Raw genomic sequence first — 17,231 nt, forward strand, 5'->3', positions numbered from 1 at the left:
CCAAATGCCCCAAAACGCCCTGAAATTGCCCCAAAATGCCCTGAAACGCTGAATTGCCCCGAAACACCCTGCAATCTCCCCAAAATGCCCTGAAACACCTTGAAACACCCCAAAATGCCCTGAAATCTTCCCAAAACGCCACAAAATTGCCCCCAAATGCCCCAAATTGCCCCAAACTGCCCTGAAATTGCCCCCAAATTGCCCCCAAATGCCCTGAAACGCCCTGAAATTGCCCCAAACACCGCGAAACGCCCCCAAAACGCCCTGAAATCGCCCCAAAACGCCCTGAAATCGCCCCAAAACGCCCTGAAATCGCCCCAAATCGCCGGAGTCGCCGTTATTATTATTATTATCATTATTATTATTATTATCTTTAAAAAAACACAAAAGAAAGGAAAAAAGCGCCGCCCCCCCCCCGTTAACCCCCGCGCCGTAGTCAGGGGTGGGGGAGGGGCGGGGGGGCAGCGCTTTCCGGGGCCGGAAAGGCGGATTTTGGGCAAAAGGGGACGGGGGGGGGAGGGGAGCCCCTTCCTCCGCCCCGAAAGTGGCCGGATTTGGGGGTTCGGCCCCAAAAGAGCGGTGCGGGGGGGGGGGGACACACACGCGTGTGCGCACGGGACGGGGACGCGGACACGGGACGGACACGCGTGTGCGGGCGGCCCGGGGGACACGGACACGCGACGGGGACGCGAACGCGCGACGGGGAGCTGCACACGCGTGTGCGCACGGGACGGCGACGCGGACACGCGACGGAACACGCGTGTGCCGGCGGCCATCTTGGGAGCCCCCCCCCGACACATGACCCCCCCCCCCAGCCGCACACGCTAAGCGCTGACACGCGTGTGGGTCACGTGTCCCCTGCCTGCACACGGGACCCCCCCGGCCCCGCTGGGGACACGCGTGTGGGTCACGTGTCCCCCCCCCCGGTTAGAAACGGGGCCGGAACGGGCAAAACCGGGCGGTTTGGGGGCTTTTTGCTCACTTTTGGCTGCAAGGGGGGACGGGGGGGGGACGGGGGGTCCCCAAGGGGGGGGACATGTCCCCAGGGTGGGGGGGTCCCCAAAGGGGGGGTCCCCAGGGTGGGGGGGGTCCCAGGGGTGTCCCCAAGGGGGGGGGGACGTCCCTGGTGTCCCCAAGGGGGGGGACGTCCCTGGTGTCCCCACACTGGGTGTCCCTGGTGTCCCCAAGGTGGCCATGGGGTGGGGGTGGGGGGACGCCCCACGGTGTCCCCAGTGTCCCCACGGCGGGGGTCCCCATGGCGGGTGTCACCGGGGTCCCTGGTGTCCCCACGATGGGTGTCACCAGTGTCCCCAAGGCGGGTGTCACCGGGGTCCATGATGTCCCCACGGCGGGTGTCCCCATGGTGTCCCCGAGGTGGGTGTCACCGGTGTCCCCACAGCGGGTGTCACCGGGGCCCATGGTGTCCCCACGGCGGGTGTCCCCATGGTGTCCCCGAGATGGGTGTCACCGGTGTCCCCACGGCGGGTGTCACCAGGGCCCATGGTGTCCCCACGGCGGGTGTCCCCACAGTGTCCCCAAGGTGATGTCCCCACGGCGGGTGTCACCGGGGCCCATGGTGTCCCCACGGCGGGTGTCCATGGTGTCCCCACGGCGGGTGTCACTGGGGTCCATGGTGTCCCCACGGCGGATGTCCCCACGGTGTCCCCAAGGTGATTTCCCCACGGCGGGTGTCACTGGGGTCCATGGTGTCCCCACGGCGGGTGTCCCCATGGTGTCCCCGAGATGGGTGTCACCGGTGTCCCCACGGCGGGTGTCCCCATGGCGGGTGTCCCCATGGCGGGTGTCCATGGTGTCCCCGGCGTCCCCACGGTGGGTGTCCCCATGGCGGGTGTCCCCATGGTGGGCATCCGTGGTGTCACCAGTGTCCCCATGGCGGGTGTCCCCATGGCGGGTGTCACCGGCGTCCCCACGGCGGGTGTCCCCATGGCGGGTGTCCCCGTGGCGGGCGTCCACGGTGTCCCCAATGTCCCCGTGGTGGTTGTCCCCACGGCCGGTGTCCCCACGGCCGGTGTCCCCAAGGCCGGTGTCCCCGTGGCGGGCGTCCATGGTGTCCCCGGTGTCCCCGGCGTCCCCGTGGCGGGTGTCCCCGACGTCCCCGGCGTCCCCGGCGTCAGGGCGGGGGCCCCTCGGGCCCCTCCAGGCCCTGCTGCTGCAGCTGCGCCCGCAGCACCGCGTTCTCGCTCTTCAGCTCCTCCATCTGCCGGGCCGGCACCCTCAGGGGCGGGGCCTCGCCCAAGGGGGGCGTGGCCTCGCCCAAGGGGGCGGGGTCTCACCCAAGGGGGGGCGGGGCCTCGCCAGGGAACTGTTCCCACCCCGCTCCCAGCTCAGGGCTGCGCCCTGCGGGGGCGGGGCCAGCAGCCGGGGGGGGCGGGGCCAGCAGCCAGGGGGCGTGGCCAAGCAGAAGGGGCGTGGCCACGCAGAATAGGCATGTCCAAATAAAAGGGGCGTGGCTACAAGGCAGGGGGCGGGGCCGATGACCCAACACCCCCCCCCCAAGCCCCACTTTAGCTGTGCTCCCCTGGAGGGGGCGGAGCCAGGCAGCTAGGGGGCGTGGCTAGGTGGAAGGGGCGTGGCCAAGCACACCAGGGGCGTGGTCAGCTGGAGGGGGCGTGGCCAGCCCCCAAGGGGGCGGGGCTATTCGCCTAAGGTGCCTGCACCAGCCTGGCTGTGCTCCTGGGAGGGGCGGTGCCAGGGGGCGGTGCTACAGGGTGTGGGCGGGGCCAGGTGCTGTGGGCGTGGCCAGGGAGGCAGGGGGCGTGTCCTGGCCCTGGGGGCGTGGCCAGGAGGCAGGGGGCGTGGCTATACACCCAAGGAACACCCCCGGTGTGGGTGCACACCTCGCAGTGGCCGCCCCGGGGGGCGGTGCCAGGGGGTGTGGGCGGGGCCAGACAAAGTGGGCGTGGCCAGGGGAGCCAGGGGGCGTGTCCTGGCTCTGGGGGCGTGGCCAGGAGCCAGGGGGCGTGGCCATACACCCAAGGAACACCCCCGGTGTGGGTGCACCCCTCGCAGTGGCAGCCCCGGGGGGCGGTGCCAGGGGGTGTGGGCGTGGCCAGACAAAGTGGGCGTGGCCAGGGGAGGCAGGGGGCGTGTCCTGGCTCTGGGGGCGTGGCCAGGAGGCAGGGGGCGTGGCCATACACCCAAGGAACACCCCCGGTGTGGGTGCACCCCTCGCAGTGGCAGCCCCGGGGGGTGGTGCCAGGGGGTGTGGGCGTGGCCAGACAAAGTGGGCGTGGCCAGGGGAGCCAGGGGGCGTGTCCTGGCTCTGGGGGCGTGGCCAGGAGGCAGGGGGCGTGGCCATACACCCAAGGAACACCCCCGGTGTGGGTGCACCCCTCGCAGTGGCAGCCCCGGGGGGCGGTGCCAGGGGGTGTGGGCGTGGCCAGACAAAGTGGGCGTGGCCAGGGGAGACAGGGGCGTGTCCTGGCTCTGGGGGCGTGGCCAGGAGGCAGGGAGCGTGGCCATACACCCAAGGAACACCCCCGGTGTGGGTGCACCCCTCGCAGTGGCAGCCCCGGGGGGCGGTGCCAGGGGGTGTGGGCGTGGCCAGACAAAGTGGGCGTGGCCAGGGGAGGCAGGGGGCGTGGCCAGGCGGCGGGGGGGCGGGGCTACCTGCTGGCGGAGGAGGTCGTTGTCCATCTGGAGGCGCTCGGCCTCCTTGAAGGTCTCCTGGAGCCGCTGGTTGCTCTGCCGCAGCTCCCGGATGTAGTCGCAGGCCTTGGACAGGATCCCGCCCTTGCTCTGCGCGACACCCCTCAGCCCCGGCCCCACGGCCCCCACGGGACCCCCCGGCCCCCACGGGACCCCCTGCGACCCACGGCACCCCCCCGGCACCCCCCCGGCCACCTGCGGCCCCCCGGCACCCCGGGCATCCCGCCCTTGCTCTGCCCCACACTCCTCAGCCCCGGCCCCACGGCCCCCACGGGACCCCCCCGGCACCCCCCCGGCACCCTGCGACCCCCCCAGCACCCCTGGGATCCTCCTAATCCCCCTGGGACCCCCCAGCACCCCCGAGACCCCCTGGGCCCCCTCCGGCACCCATGGGACCCCCTAAGTGCCTCCCTGGGATCCCCCTTATTGCCCTAGGACCCCCCGGGACCCTCCTGGGGCCCCCCTGGCACCCCTGGGACCCCCCCAGCAGCGTCCTGGCACCCCTGGGACCCCCCTGGCACCCCTGGGACCCCCCTAGGATCCCCCTTGTCCCCCTGGGACCCCCCGGCACCCCTGAGATCCCCCCTGGGACCCTCCTGGCACCCCTGGGACCCCCCTGGCACCCCTGGGACCCCCCTGGCACTCCCCCCAGCACCCCGGGACCCCCCTGGCACCCCTGGGACCCCCCAGCACCCCCCTCAGCACCCCTGGGACCCCCCTGAGACCCCCCTGGCACCCCTGGGACCCCCCTAGGATCCCCCTTGTCCCCCTGGGACCCCCCGGCACCCTGAGATACCCCCTGGGACCCTCCTGAGACCCCCCACAGCACCCCTGGGACCCTCCTGGCACCCCTGGGACCCCTCAGGCACCCCTGGGACCCCCCCAGCACCCCTGGGACCCCCCTGAGACCCCCTGCAGCACCCCTGGGACCCTCCTGGCACCCCTGGGACCCCCTGAGACCCCCTGCAGCACCCCTGGGACCCTCCCGGCACCCCTGGGACCCCCCCAAGACCCCCCCGCGGGGGAGAGGTGGCGGCTCACCGCGCCGGTCTTGCTGTTGTCGGCGTTGCAGTCGGGGATGATCTTGGAGAGCTGCACGATCCAGTTGTTGATCTTGTCCCGCCGGCGCCGCTCCACTGCGGGGCACAGCCTGAGCCTGGCCCGCGCCCCAAAACGGCCCCAGCGGCCCCAAAACGGTCCAGAACGGGGCCCTGACCACCCCAAAACGGCCCCAACGGCCCCAAAACGGCCCAAAACGGCCCAAAACGGGGCCCTGACCACCCCAAAACGGCCCCAACGGCCCCAAAACGGCCCAAAACGGGGCCCTGACCGTCCCCAAACGGCCCCAAACGCCCCGAAATGGCCCAGAACAGCCCAAAACGGGGCCCTGACCGTCCCAAAACGGCCCCAAACAGCCCCAAATGCCCCCAAACGGCCCCAAACGTGGCCCAAACCACCCCAAAACGGCCCCAAACGCCCCGAAATGGCCCAGAATGGGCCAAAATGGGGCCCTGACTGCCCCAAAACACCCCCAAATGCCCCCAAACGCCCCAAACGGCCTGAAACGGGGCCCTGACCACCCCAAAACAGCCTGAAATGCCCCAAAACGGCCCCAAACAGCCTGAAACAGGGCCCCGAGCGTCCCAAAATGGGCTGGGACTGCCCAGAACTGCATGAAACGCCCCAAAACAGCCCCAAACACCCCAAAATGGCCACAAATGACCTGAAACAGGGCCCCGACTGCCCCAAAACAGCCCAAAACAGCCTGAAACAGCCCGAAACGGGGCCCAAACCACCCCAAAAACAGCCCCAAACGCCCTGAAATGGCCCAAAATGGCCAGAAATGGGGCCAGGACTGCCCCAAATGGTCAGAAAAGCCCCCAAACGGCCTGAAACGCCCCAGAATGGGGCCCCAACTGCCCCAAAATGGCCAGAAATGCCCCCAAATGGGGCCAGGAGTGCCCAGAACAGGCCCAAATGCCCCAAAACGGCCAGAAACACCCCACAACGGCCAGAAACACCCCAAAATGGCCTAGAACCACCCCAAAATGGGCCAAATCACCCCAAAACAGGGCCAGGATTGCCCAAAAAGACCGGAAACGCCCCAAAATGGCCGGGACCGCCAAAATCGGGCCAAACCACCCCAAAACGGGGCCAGGCCGCCCCAAAACGGCCCGAACTGCCCCCAAACGGGGCCGCACGGCGCGTCCCAGAATGCATTGCGGCTCCCCAAGACTACAGCTCCCACAATCCTTTGCTCCCTGGACTACAGCTCCCATGATGCCTTGCACCCCCAACTACAGCTCCCATGATGCCCTGCTGCCTGCGCTATGGCTCCCATGATGCTCTGCTCTCCTGACTACAGCTCCCACAATGCTTTGCTCCCTGGACTACAGCTCCCATGATGCTTTGCTCCACCAACTACAGCTCCCATGATGCTCTGCTCCCAGGACTACAGCTCCCACAAGCCTTTGCTCCCTGGACTACAGCTCCCATGATGCTCTGCTCTCAAACCACAGCTCCCATGATGCTCTGCTCCCCAGACTACAGCTCCCATGACGCTCTGCGCCCCACCAACACCCTCCAGGGCTGCAGGACGCGTCCCACAGTGCACTGCGCTCACGTTTCCCAGCATGCATTGCTCCCCCGGGGCATGCTGGGAGCTGCTGGCCGCCCGCCCACGCGTGTACACGCCCGCACACGCCCGCACATGCGTGTACACGCCCGCACATGCCCGCACACGCGTGCCCGGGGCGCTCACCCTCGTTGTGCTGCGCCCGCCGCCGCTCGTCCCGCGGCGTCCGCGTGCCGTCCATCTTCCTGCGGGGCAGCGTCAGCCGCGTGCAACACGCCAGCACACGCAACAACACGCCGTGACACGCAACGACACGCCATGACAAGCAACATGCCATGACACACAACACCACGCTGTGACATGCAATGACACGCCATGACAAGCAACATGCCATGACACACAACACCACGCCGTGACATGCAACAACATGCCATGACAAACAACACGCCATGACACACAACACCACGCTGTGACACGCAACAACACGCCATGACAGGCGACACGCCATGACACACAACACCATGCCGTGACACGCAGCGACACGCCATGACAGGCAACATGCCATGACACACAACACCACGCCGTGACACGCAACGACACGCCAACACACGCAAAACCCAGCCCGTGCGGACGCGAGCACGCGGAGACACCCGGGGGGCGCGTTGGGACGGGCCCGGCCACGCGTGTGGAAGCGTGTGGGGGCGTGTGGAGGCGTGTCGAGGCGTGTGGGGGGCGTGTGGGGCGGGGGGGTCACTCACGGGGAGTAGGGGTGGGTGCGGGGGGCGATGGAGCGCTGGGCGCCCGTCGGCAACACGTCCTGCGGCGTCATCATCACGTAGAACTGCCCTGCGGGGGGGGGTCGCTGCAGCCCGCGCGCCGCCCCCGGACGCCTGGGCCCCTCCCGGACGCCTGGGCCCCTCCTGGATGCCTGGGCCCCTCCAGATACCTGAGCCCCTCCCAGACACCTGGGCCCCCCGGACGCCTGGGCCCCTCCCGGATGCCTGGGCCCCTCCTGGACACCTGGGCCCCCCGGACGCCTGGGCCCCCCCAGATACCTGAGCCCCTCCCAGACGCCTGGGCCCTTCCCGGACGCCTGGGCCCCTCCCGGACGCCTGGGCCCCTCCCTGATGCCTGGGCCCCTCCTGGACGCCTGGGCCCCCCCGGACGCCTGGGCCCCTCCCGGACACCCGGGTCCCTCCCGGACGCCTGGGCCTCTCGGGGATGCCTGGGCCCCTCCCAGATGTCTTGGTTTCCCCAGACACCTGGGCCCCCCGGACGCCTGGGCCCTTCCCGGACACCTGGGCCCCCCCAGACGCCTGGGCCCCTCCCAGATATCTTGGTTCCCCCGGACACCTGGGTCTCCTGAACACCTGGGCCCCCCGGACGCCTGGGCCCCCCTGGACGCCTGGGCCCCCTCCCGGACGCCTGGGCCCCCCGGACACCTGGGCCCCCCCGGACACCTGGGCCCCTCCCGGACACCTGGGCCCTCACCTCCGGCGGGCGCCAGGGCGGGGTCGGCCTGCACGGACACGGCTCCCTCGGCGACGCCGCCAGCGGGGAAGTAGGCGAATCGCGGCTCCGCCCCCGGCTCCGCCCCCGGGCTGCCCCCGTTGCTGAAGGGGTTCTGCAGCACCGCCTGCGGCCCGGACGCCTGGGTCCCCCGGACGCCTGGGCCCTTCCCCGGACGCCTGGGCCCCACCTGGATGCCTGGGCCCTTCCCCAAATGCCTGGGTCCCTCCCAGACTCCTGAGTCCCCCCCCGGACGCCTGGGCCCCCCCCGGACACCTGGGCCTCTCCCGGACGCCTGGGCCCTTCCCAGACACCTGGGCCCCTCCCAAACTCCTCGGCTCCCCCGGACGCCTGGGCCCCTGCCCAGACACGTCGGCTCCTCCCGGACACCTGGGCCCCCCCGGATGCCTGGGCCCCTCTCCAGACGCCTGTGTTGCCCCCCGGATGCCTGGGCCCACCCCCCACCTGGGTCCTTCCCAGACACCTGGGCCCCCTCGGACACCTGGGTCCCTCCCCAGACGCCTGGGCCCCTTCCCGGACGCCTGGGCCCTTCCCGGACGCCTGGGCCCCTCCCGGATGCCTGGGCCCTTCCCGGACGCCTGGGCCCCTCCCGGATGCCTGGGTCCCTCCTGGACTCCTGGGCCCCTCCCGGACGCCTGGGCCCCTCCCGGACGCCTGGGCCCCCCCAGATTCCTGGGCCCTCCCCGGACTCCTGGGTCCCCCGCCCCTACACCTGGCCCCCCCCCCCCCACCTGGGCCCCTGCTCGGACGCCTGGGCCCTCCCTGGACTCCTGGGCCCTCCCGGATGCCTGGGCCCCCCCCCCCACCTGGGCCACGGCCTGCTGGGCGCCGGCGAAGGTGGAGACGACGCTGACGGCGCCGGCGGCCTCGGCCTGGGCCTCGAGCGGGGCCTCCGTCACCTGCACCACGCGGTAGGTCACCTGCGGGGGGGGGCACCCGTGGGTGGGGGGGGCGGCACCCATGGGTGCGGGGGGGGGGGGCGGCACCCGGGGGGGCCCCCGGGAGCTCTCGGGGGCTCCTCGGCTCCGGGAGCCGCCATGTTCTGCACCCTTGGGGGTCTCCTGGTGTCCCCCCCCCGCCGTGGGACCCCCCCACCCATGGGACCCCATTAGGGACCCCCCCATGGGACCCCCCACCCATGGGACCCCATAGAGACCCCCCCCATGGGACCCTCCACCCATAGGGACCCCACCCATGGCCCCCCCACCCATGGGACCCCATTAGGGACCCCCCCATGGGACCCTCCATCCATGGGACCCCCAAGTGCCCCCCCCGGGGACGCCATCCCACATGGGACCCCCCCGTAGCCCCCCACCCATGGGACCTTGTCATCACCCCATATCCATGGGACCCCCCACCCATGGGACCCTGTAGGGACCCCCCCCATGGGAGCCCCCACCCATGGGACCCCCAAGTGCCCCCCCAAGAGATGCCATCCCACGTGGGACCCCCCCGTAGCCCCCCACCCATGGGACCCCATAGAGACCCCTCCATCGCCCCCCCCACCCATGGGACCCCATTAGGGACCCCCCCATGGGACCCTCCACCCCCAGGACCCCCAAGTGACCCCCCCATGGGCCCCCCCACCCATGGGACCCCATAGAGACCCCCCCATGGGACCCCCCACCCATGGGACCCCATAGAGACCCCCCCAGAGACACCATCCCACGTGGGACCCCCCCGTAGCCCCCCCACCCATGGGACCCCGTAGGGACCCCCCCATGGGACCCCCCCCATGGGACCCCACAGGGACCCTATAGGGACCCCCCCAGAGACACCATCCCACGTGGGACCCCCCCGTAGCCCCCCCACCCATGGGACCCCATAGAGACCCCCCCATGGGTTCCTCCACCCGTGGGACCCCATAGGGCCCCCACCTATGGGACCCTCCACCCCCAGGACCCCATAGGGCCCCCACCCACGAGACCCCCCCACCCCTGGGACCCCCAAGTGCCCCCCCCAGAGACACCATCCCACGTGGGAGCCCCCCGTAGCCCCCCACCCATGGGACCCCCCACCCATGGGACCCCATAGGGACCCCCCCCATGGCCCCCCCCACCCATGGGACCCCATAGAGACCCCTCCATGGGACCCCCCACCCCTGGGACCGCACAGGGACCCCATAGGGACCCCCCCCATGGGACCCCCCGCCCATGGGACCCCATAGAGACCCCCCCAGAGACACCATCCCACGTGGGACCCCCCCGTAGCCCCCCACCCATGGGACCCCCCACCCATGGGACCCCATAGAGACCCCCCATGGGACCCCCCACCCATGGGACCCCCAAGAGCCCCCCCATGGGTTCCTCCACCCATGGGACCTGGCAGGGACCCCATAGGGACCCCCCCATGGCCCCCCCCACCCATGGGACCCCATAGGGCCCCCCCCCATGGGCCCCTCCACCCCCAGGACCCCACAGGGACCCCACCCATGGGACCCCCACCCATAGGTACTCCATAGGGACCCCCCCAGAGACACCATCCCACGTGGGACCCCCCCGTAGCCCCCCACCCATGGGACCCCCCACCCATGGGACCCCATAGAGACCCCTCCATGGCCCCCCCCACCCATGGGACCCCATTAGGGACCCCCCCATGAGACCCTCCACCCCCAGGACCCCCAAGTGACCCCCCCATGGGCCCCCCCACCCATGGGACCCCATAGAGACCCCCCCAGAGACGCCATCCCACATAGGACCCCCCTGTAGCCCCCCCACCCATGGGACCCCGTAGGGACCCCCCCATGGGACCCCCCACCCATGGGACCCCATAGAGACCCCCCCATGGGACCCCCCCAGAGACACCATCCCACGTGGGACCCCCCCGTAGCCCCCCACCCATGGGACCCCCCACCCATGGGACCCCATAGAGACCCCCCCATGGGCCCCCCCACCCATGGGACCCCATAGGGCCCCCACCCATGGGCCCCTCCACCCCCAGGACCCCACAGGGACCCCACCCACGAGACCCCCCCACCCATGGGACCCCATAGGGACCCCCCCAGAGACACCATCCCACGTGGGACCCCCCCGTAGCCCCCCACCCATGGGACCCCCCACCCATGGGACCCCATAGAGACCCCCCCATGGGACCCCCCACCCCTGGGACCGCACAGGGACCCCATAGGGACCCCCCCCATTGCCCCCCCCACCCATGGGCCCCCGTGGCCCCCCCCCCCGCGGCACCCACCTGTCCTCCATTGCTCTCGGTGCGGAACTGGTACTGCACCCCCGGCTCGGCGAAGGGCGCCTGGACGCCGGCCACGGCCCCCGGCTCCTCCCCCGGCGGCCCCTCGCCTGCGCCCGGACGCCTGGGTCCCGCGCGCCCGGCACCCCGGGCACCCGGCACCCCCCCCCGGACGCCTGGGCCCCTCCCGGACACCTGGGCCCCTCCTGGACACCTGGGTCCCTCCCGGATGACTGGGCCCCTCCCGGACGCCTGGGCCCCTCCCGGACACCTGGGTCCCTCCTGGACGCCTGGGCCCCTCCCGGATGACTGGGCCCCTCCCGGACGCCTGGGTCCCTTCCCGGACGCCTGGGTCCCCCCCGGACGCCTGGGTCCCTCCTGGACGCCTGGGCCCCTCCCGGACGCCTGGGTCCCTTCCCGGACGCCTGGGCCCCTCCCGGACGCCTGGGCCCCTTCCCGGACGCCTGGGCCCCTCCTGGATGCCTGGGCCCCTCCTGGATGCCTGGGCCCCCCCGGACGCCTGGGTCCCCCCGGACGCCTGGGTCCCTCCCGGACGCCTGGGTCCCTTCCCGGACGCCTGGGCCCTTCCCCGGACACCTGGGTCCCTCCCCGGACGCCTGGGTCCCCCCCGGACGCCTGGGTCCCTTCCCGGACACCTGGGCCCCTCCCAGATGCCTGGGCCCCTTCCCAGACGCCTGGGGCCCCCCGGACGCCTGGGTCCCTCCTGGACGCCTGGGCCCCTCCTGGATGACTGGGTCCCTCCCGGACGCCTGGGTCCCTTCCCGGACGCCTGGGCCCCCCCGGACACCTGGGTCCCCCCCGGACACCTGGGTCCCTCCCGGACGCCTGGGTCCCTTCCCGGACGCCTGGGCCCCTTCCCGGGCGCCTGGGTCCCTCCTGGACGCCTGGGCCCCTCCCGGATGCCTGGGCCTCTTCCCGGACACCTGGGTCCCCCCCGGACGCCTGGGTCCCTCCCGGACACCTGGGTCCCTCCTGGACGCCTGGGCCCCTCCCGGATGACTGGGCCCCTCCCGGACGCCTGGGTCCCTCCCGGACGCCTGGGTCCCTTCCCGGACGCCTGGGCCCCTCCTGGATGCCTGGGTCCCCCCCGGACGCCTGGGTCCCTCCCTGGACGCCTGGGCCCCCCCCGGACGCCTGGGCCCCCCCCGGACGCCTGGGTCCCTCCCCGGACGCCTGGGCCCCCCCCGGACGCCTGGGTCCCTCCCGGACGCCTGGGCCCCTCCCGGACACCTGGGCCCCTTCCCGGACCCCTGCCCCCCCCCCCCGGACGCCTGGGCCCCCCCGGACGCCTGGGTCCCTCCTGGACGCCTGGGTCCCTTCCCGGACGCCTGGGCCCCCCCGGACGCCTGGGCCCCTCCCGGACACCTGGGTCCCCCCGGACGCCTGGGCCCCCCCCGGACGCCTGGGCCCCCCCCGGACGCCTGGGCCCCCCCCGGACGCCTGGGTCCCTTCCCGGACGCCTGGGCCCCTCCTGGACGCCTGGGCCCCTTCCCGGACGCCTGGGTCCCTTCCCGGACGCCTGGGTCCCATCCCGGACACCTAGGCCCCTCCTGGACGCCTGGGCCCCTCCTGGATGACTGGGTCCCCCCCGGACGCCTGGGTCCCTCCCCGACGCCTGGGCCCCTTCCCGGACGCCTGGGCCCCTCCCGGACGCCTGGGCCCCTCCCCGGACACCTGGGCCCCCCCGGACGCCTGGGCCCCCCCCGCTCACCTTCCTGCAGCTCGACGCCTTCGTCGGCCTCTTGGTTCTTCTCGTGGCTGCGGGGGGGGGGAGGGGTGAACCCCGAGGCCTCGGCGGGGCCCAGGCGTCCGGGCCGCCCCCTCCCCCACCCCGGGGGCGTGGCCCGGACGCCTGGGCCCCACTGGGGGGGTGGGTGCGGGGCGGGGGCGGGGCTGCCCCTCACCTGGGGGCGGCAGAGGCGGAGCCTGTGTCCAACCCGGGGTCGAGCATGTCCATGGGGGGGCGGGGCCGCCGGGCGGGGGGGCGGGGCGGGGGGGGCGGCCCCCGGGGTCAGGGGCGGGGCCCTGGGGGCGGGGCTATGGGGGAGGGTGTGACCCTGGGGGCGGAGCCTCGGGGAGCCCCCCCAAGTGGGGGCAGAGCCTTAGGACCCCCCCTTAGAGGGGGCGGGGCCTCAGGACCCCCCTCAGTGGGGGCAGGGTCTGGGCTGACCCTGGGGGCGTGGCCTCAGTGCCCCTAGGGGCGTGGCCTCAGGGCACCCCCCCTTAGAGGGGGCGGGGCCTCAGGACCCCCCTTAGTGGGGCCAGTGGGGGGGTGACCCTGGGGGCGGGGCTTCAGGACCCCCCCTTAGTGGGGGCGGGGCCTCGGGACCCCCTTAGTGAGGTCAGCAGCGCCCCGGGGGGGGCGGAGCCTCTGCCCCCAACCAGGGGCGTGGCCTCGGGGGGGCTCCCGGGGGGCGTGGCCTCGTCCCCCTCCCTCCCCTCCCCTCCACCCCCTGCGCTAGGGCAGGGAGAGAGGGGGGCGGGGCCTGAGGGGCGCGGGGTGGGCGGGGCCTAAGGCCCTGGGGGCGGGGCCGGGCGCGCAGAGGGGCCTGAGGGGCTCCGGGTGGGCGGGGCCTGAGGCGGGGAGAGGGGGGCGTGGCCTGCGGCAGGGGGGCGTGGCCTGAGGGGCGCACGGGGGGGCGCTGAGAGGAGGGGCGTGGCCTGCGGCGGGGGGCGTGGCCTGAGGGGCGCGCGCGGGGGAGGGGGCGCTGAGGGGCGGAGAGGAGGGGCGTGGCCTGCGGCGGGGGGCGTGGCCTGAGGGGCGCGCGCGGGGAGGGGGGCGCTGAGGCGCGGAGAGGAGGGGCGTGGCCTGCGGAGGGGGGGCGTGGCCTGCGTGGGGCGCGCGCGCGCGTGCGCGGGGGGGGGGAGCGCTGAGGCGCGGAGGGGGGGGCGGGGCCTGGCGCGCGCCGCGGCGGCGGCGGCGGCGGCCGGGGGGGGAGGGGAGGGGAGGGGAGGGGGCGCGCGGGGGGGGGCAGGGCGGAGGGGGGAGCGGGGGGGTAGCGGGTGGGGGGGGGCAGCGGGGGGAGGGAGGGGGAGGGGCGCCGGTCTAGGCGGGCCGCGGCCCGGCGGCGGCGGCGGCGGCGGCGGCGGCGATCACGGGGCCAAACAGGCGGGTCATGTGAGCGCGGCCCCCCCGCGCCGCCCCCCCGCGCCGCCCCCCGGCCCCGGCACACGTGAGCGGCGGCGGCGGCGGCTCCTCGCGGCGGCGGCTCCCGCCCGGCGGCGGCTCCCGGCGGCGGCGGCGGCGGCGGCGGCGGATGAACGTTGCGGCGCGCGCGGGGGGGGAGGAGGAGGAGGGGGGGGAGGGGGGAGGAGGGAGGGGGCGGGGCCGGCGACGCCGGCGGGCGGGCGGGGAGACGGGGCGGCGGCGGGGAGCGGGGCGGGGGGGGACGGGGACGGGGACGGGGGGGGGACGGTGCTGCGGGCCCGGGGACGGGGACGGGTGGCGGGGAAACGGTCCCGGGGGACGCGGAACGGTCCTGGGTGCCCGGAAACGGTCCCGGGGGACGGGGAAACGGTCCTGAGTGACGCGGAACGGTCCCGGAACGGTCCCGGAACGGTGTTGGGGTCCCGGGAACGGTCCCGGGGGGACGGGGAAACGGTCCCGGGTGACACGGAACGGTCCCGGAACGGTCCTGGGTGCCCGGAAACGGTCCCGGAACAGTCCCAGAACGGTGTTGGGGTCCCGGGAACGGTCCTGGGTGCCCGGAAACGGTCCCGGAACAGTCCCAGAACGGTGTTGGGGTCCCGGGAACGGTCCTGGGTGCCCGGAAACGGTCCCGGAACGGTGTTGGGGGCCCGGGAACGGGGACGGGGGACGGGGAAACGGTCCCGGGTGACGCGGAACAGTCCCGGAACGGTGTCAGGGGCCCAGGAACGGTCCCGGGGGACGGGGAAATGGTCCTGGGTGCCCGGAAACGGTCCCGGAACAGTCCCGGAACGGTGTTGGGGTCCTGGGAACGGTCCTGGGGGACGGGGAAACGGTCCCGGGTGACACGGAACGGTCCCGGAACGGTCCTGGGTGCCCGGAAACGGTCCCGGAACGGTCCCGGAACGGTGTTGGGGTCCCGGGAACGGTCCCGGGTGACAGGGAACGGTCCCAGAACGGTGTTGGGGGCCCGGGAACGGTCCCGGGGGACGGGGAAACGGTCCCGGGTGACGCGGAACGGTCCTGGGCGCCCAGAAACGGTCCCGGGTGATGGGGAACAGTCCCGGAACGGTCCCGGAACGGTGTTGGGGGCCCAGGAACGGTCCTGGGTGACGGGGAAACGGTCCCGGGTGCCCGGAAACGGTCCCGGAACAGTCCCGGAACGGTGTTGGGGGCCCAGGAACGGTCCCGGGTGACGCGGAACGGTCCCGGAACAGTCCCAGAACGGTGTTGGGGTCGCGGGAACGGTACCGGGTGACGGGGAAACGGTCCTGGGTGACGCGGAACAGTCCTGGAACAGTCCCGGAATGGTGTTGGGGCCCTGGCAACGGTCCCGGGTGATCGAGAACGGTCCCAGAACAGTCCTGGGTGGTGGGGAAACGGCGCCGGGTGACACGGAACGGTCCTGGGTGCCCGGAAACGGTCCCGGGTGACACGGAACGGTCCCGGAACGGTCCTGGAACGGTGTTGGGGTCCCGGAATGGTCCCAGGTGACGGGGAAACGGCACCGGGTGACATGGAACGGTCCCCGGAACGGTGCCGGGTGACAGGGAAACAGTGCTGAGTGACGGGAAACAGTCCCGGAACAGTGTTGGGGTCCCGGGAACAGTGCCGGGTGATCGAGAACGGTCCCGGAATGGTGCTGGGGGCCCGGGAACGGTCCCGGGTGACAGGGAAATGGTGCCAGGTGACGGGGAACAGTCCTGGAACAGTCTTGGAACAGTGCTGGGGTCCCGGGAACGGTGCGGGGTGACAGGGAACAGTGACAGGTGACGGGGAATGGTGCTGGGTGACGGGGAACAGTCGCAGGAACGGTGCTGGGGTTCCCGGAACAGTCCCGGGTGATGGGAAACGGTCCCAGAACGGTGTTGGGGGCCCAGAAACGGTGCCGGATGATCGGGAACGGTCCCAGGTGACAGGGAACGGTCCCGGGAACGGTGCTGGGGTTCCCGGAACGGTGCTGGGTGACAGGGAATGGTCCCGGGTGATGAGGAACAGTCGCGGGGTCCTGGGAACGGTGCCGAGTGACGGGGAACGGTGGCGAGTGACGGGGAACGGTCCCCAGAACGGGGCTGAGGCCCCGGGAACGGTGCCGGGTGCCCAGGAAACTGCGACAGGTGACGGGGAACAGTCCCGGGAACGGTGTTGGGGTCCCGGGAGCGGTGCCGGGTGATGGGGAACGGTCCGGGAACAGTCCCGGCGTCCCGGCAACGGTGGTCGGGGTCCTGGGAAACGGTTCTGGCTCCCGGGAAACGCTCCCCCCCCCCCGGCCTTACCCTGAGCGCGCCCGGCCGTTGGGGCCGTTGGGGCTGTTGGGCTCCCTCGGGGGGGGGTTGCGGGGCCGTTGGGGCCGTTGGGCTCCCGGGGGGGGGCGATCATGGCCGTTGGGCTCCCGGGGGGGGTCACACAGGGCCGTTGGAGCCGTCGGGCTCCTTCAAGGGATCCCGCGGGGCCGTTGGGCTCCCTGAGGGGGGCGACCGTGGCCGTTGGGGGGCGCTCGCGGCCGTTGCGACCGTTGCGGGGGGGTCACGCGCGGCCGTTGGGACCGTTGGGGCCGTTGGGCTCCCTCAGCGGGGCACGTGGGGCCGTTGCGGGGGCGCTCCTGGCCGTTGGGACCGTTGGGGGGGTCACGCGGGGCCGTTGGGACCGTTGGGCTCCGTGGGGGGGGGGGGGTCACCGCTCGGGCCGCCCTCTTTCCCCCCCCCCCCCCGGGGCGGGGCCGTTTGACGCGAGGCGCCGCGCGGCCGCTTCCGGCGCGGGTGGGAGGGGCCGAGCGCGGCGGCGACCTCGGGCGCATGCGCGGCAGCAGCGCCCCCCCCACAGGGCGCATGCGCGGCAGCAGCGCCCCCCCCCCCGCAGGGCGCATGCGCGGCGGCGGCGCGCTTTTCCCCCCCCCTTCCGCCTCGCGGGGCGCATGCGCGGCGGCGGCTACCTCAGGCGCATGCGCGGGGGCGGTGCCCCTTCCTGCTTCACCCCCCCCCGCCCTGATCTACTTCCGGGTCGGGGCAGCGGGCCCAGGCGGCCTGGAAGAGGAAGCCGCTGCGGGCGCCTATAGACTGGGGGGGCCCCTAGGAACTCTGGGGGGCCCCTATAGCTCCTGGG

General features: G+C 73.3%; 1 protein-coding gene across 2 annotated transcripts; it reads right to left on the reverse strand.

The window, feature by feature from the left end:
* Nucleotides 1-337: 337 nt before the first annotated feature.
* Nucleotides 338-13,580, reverse strand: USF2 (upstream transcription factor 2, c-fos interacting). Of its 2 annotated transcripts, none has more exons than XM_064503523.1 (10): nucleotides 12,886-13,580; nucleotides 12,693-12,739; nucleotides 10,964-11,070; nucleotides 8,581-8,694; nucleotides 7,736-7,880; nucleotides 7,003-7,085; nucleotides 6,431-6,489; nucleotides 4,711-4,805; nucleotides 3,631-3,759; nucleotides 338-2,218 (listed from the first exon to the last, which is right to left on the reverse strand). In XM_064503523.1, the coding sequence occupies exons 1-10, from the start codon at nucleotides 12,936-12,938 to the stop codon at nucleotides 1,692-1,694; spliced, it is 1,359 nt and encodes a 452-aa protein (XP_064359593.1). In that variant the 5' UTR covers nucleotides 12,939-13,580; the 3' UTR covers nucleotides 338-1,691. The 2 variants fall into 2 exon arrangements, with proteins under 2 accessions (XP_064359593.1, XP_064359594.1); XM_064503524.1 differs by having other exon boundaries at nucleotides 2,023-2,218; nucleotides 7,003-7,090; nucleotides 12,886-13,565.
* Nucleotides 13,581-17,231: the final 3,651 nt, after the last annotated feature.

The sequence above is a fragment of the Dromaius novaehollandiae genome, chromosome 38 (genome assembly GCF_036370855.1).
Source record: "Dromaius novaehollandiae isolate bDroNov1 chromosome 38, bDroNov1.hap1, whole genome shotgun sequence".
Taxonomy (NCBI): Eukaryota; Metazoa; Chordata; class Aves; order Casuariiformes; family Dromaiidae; genus Dromaius; species Dromaius novaehollandiae.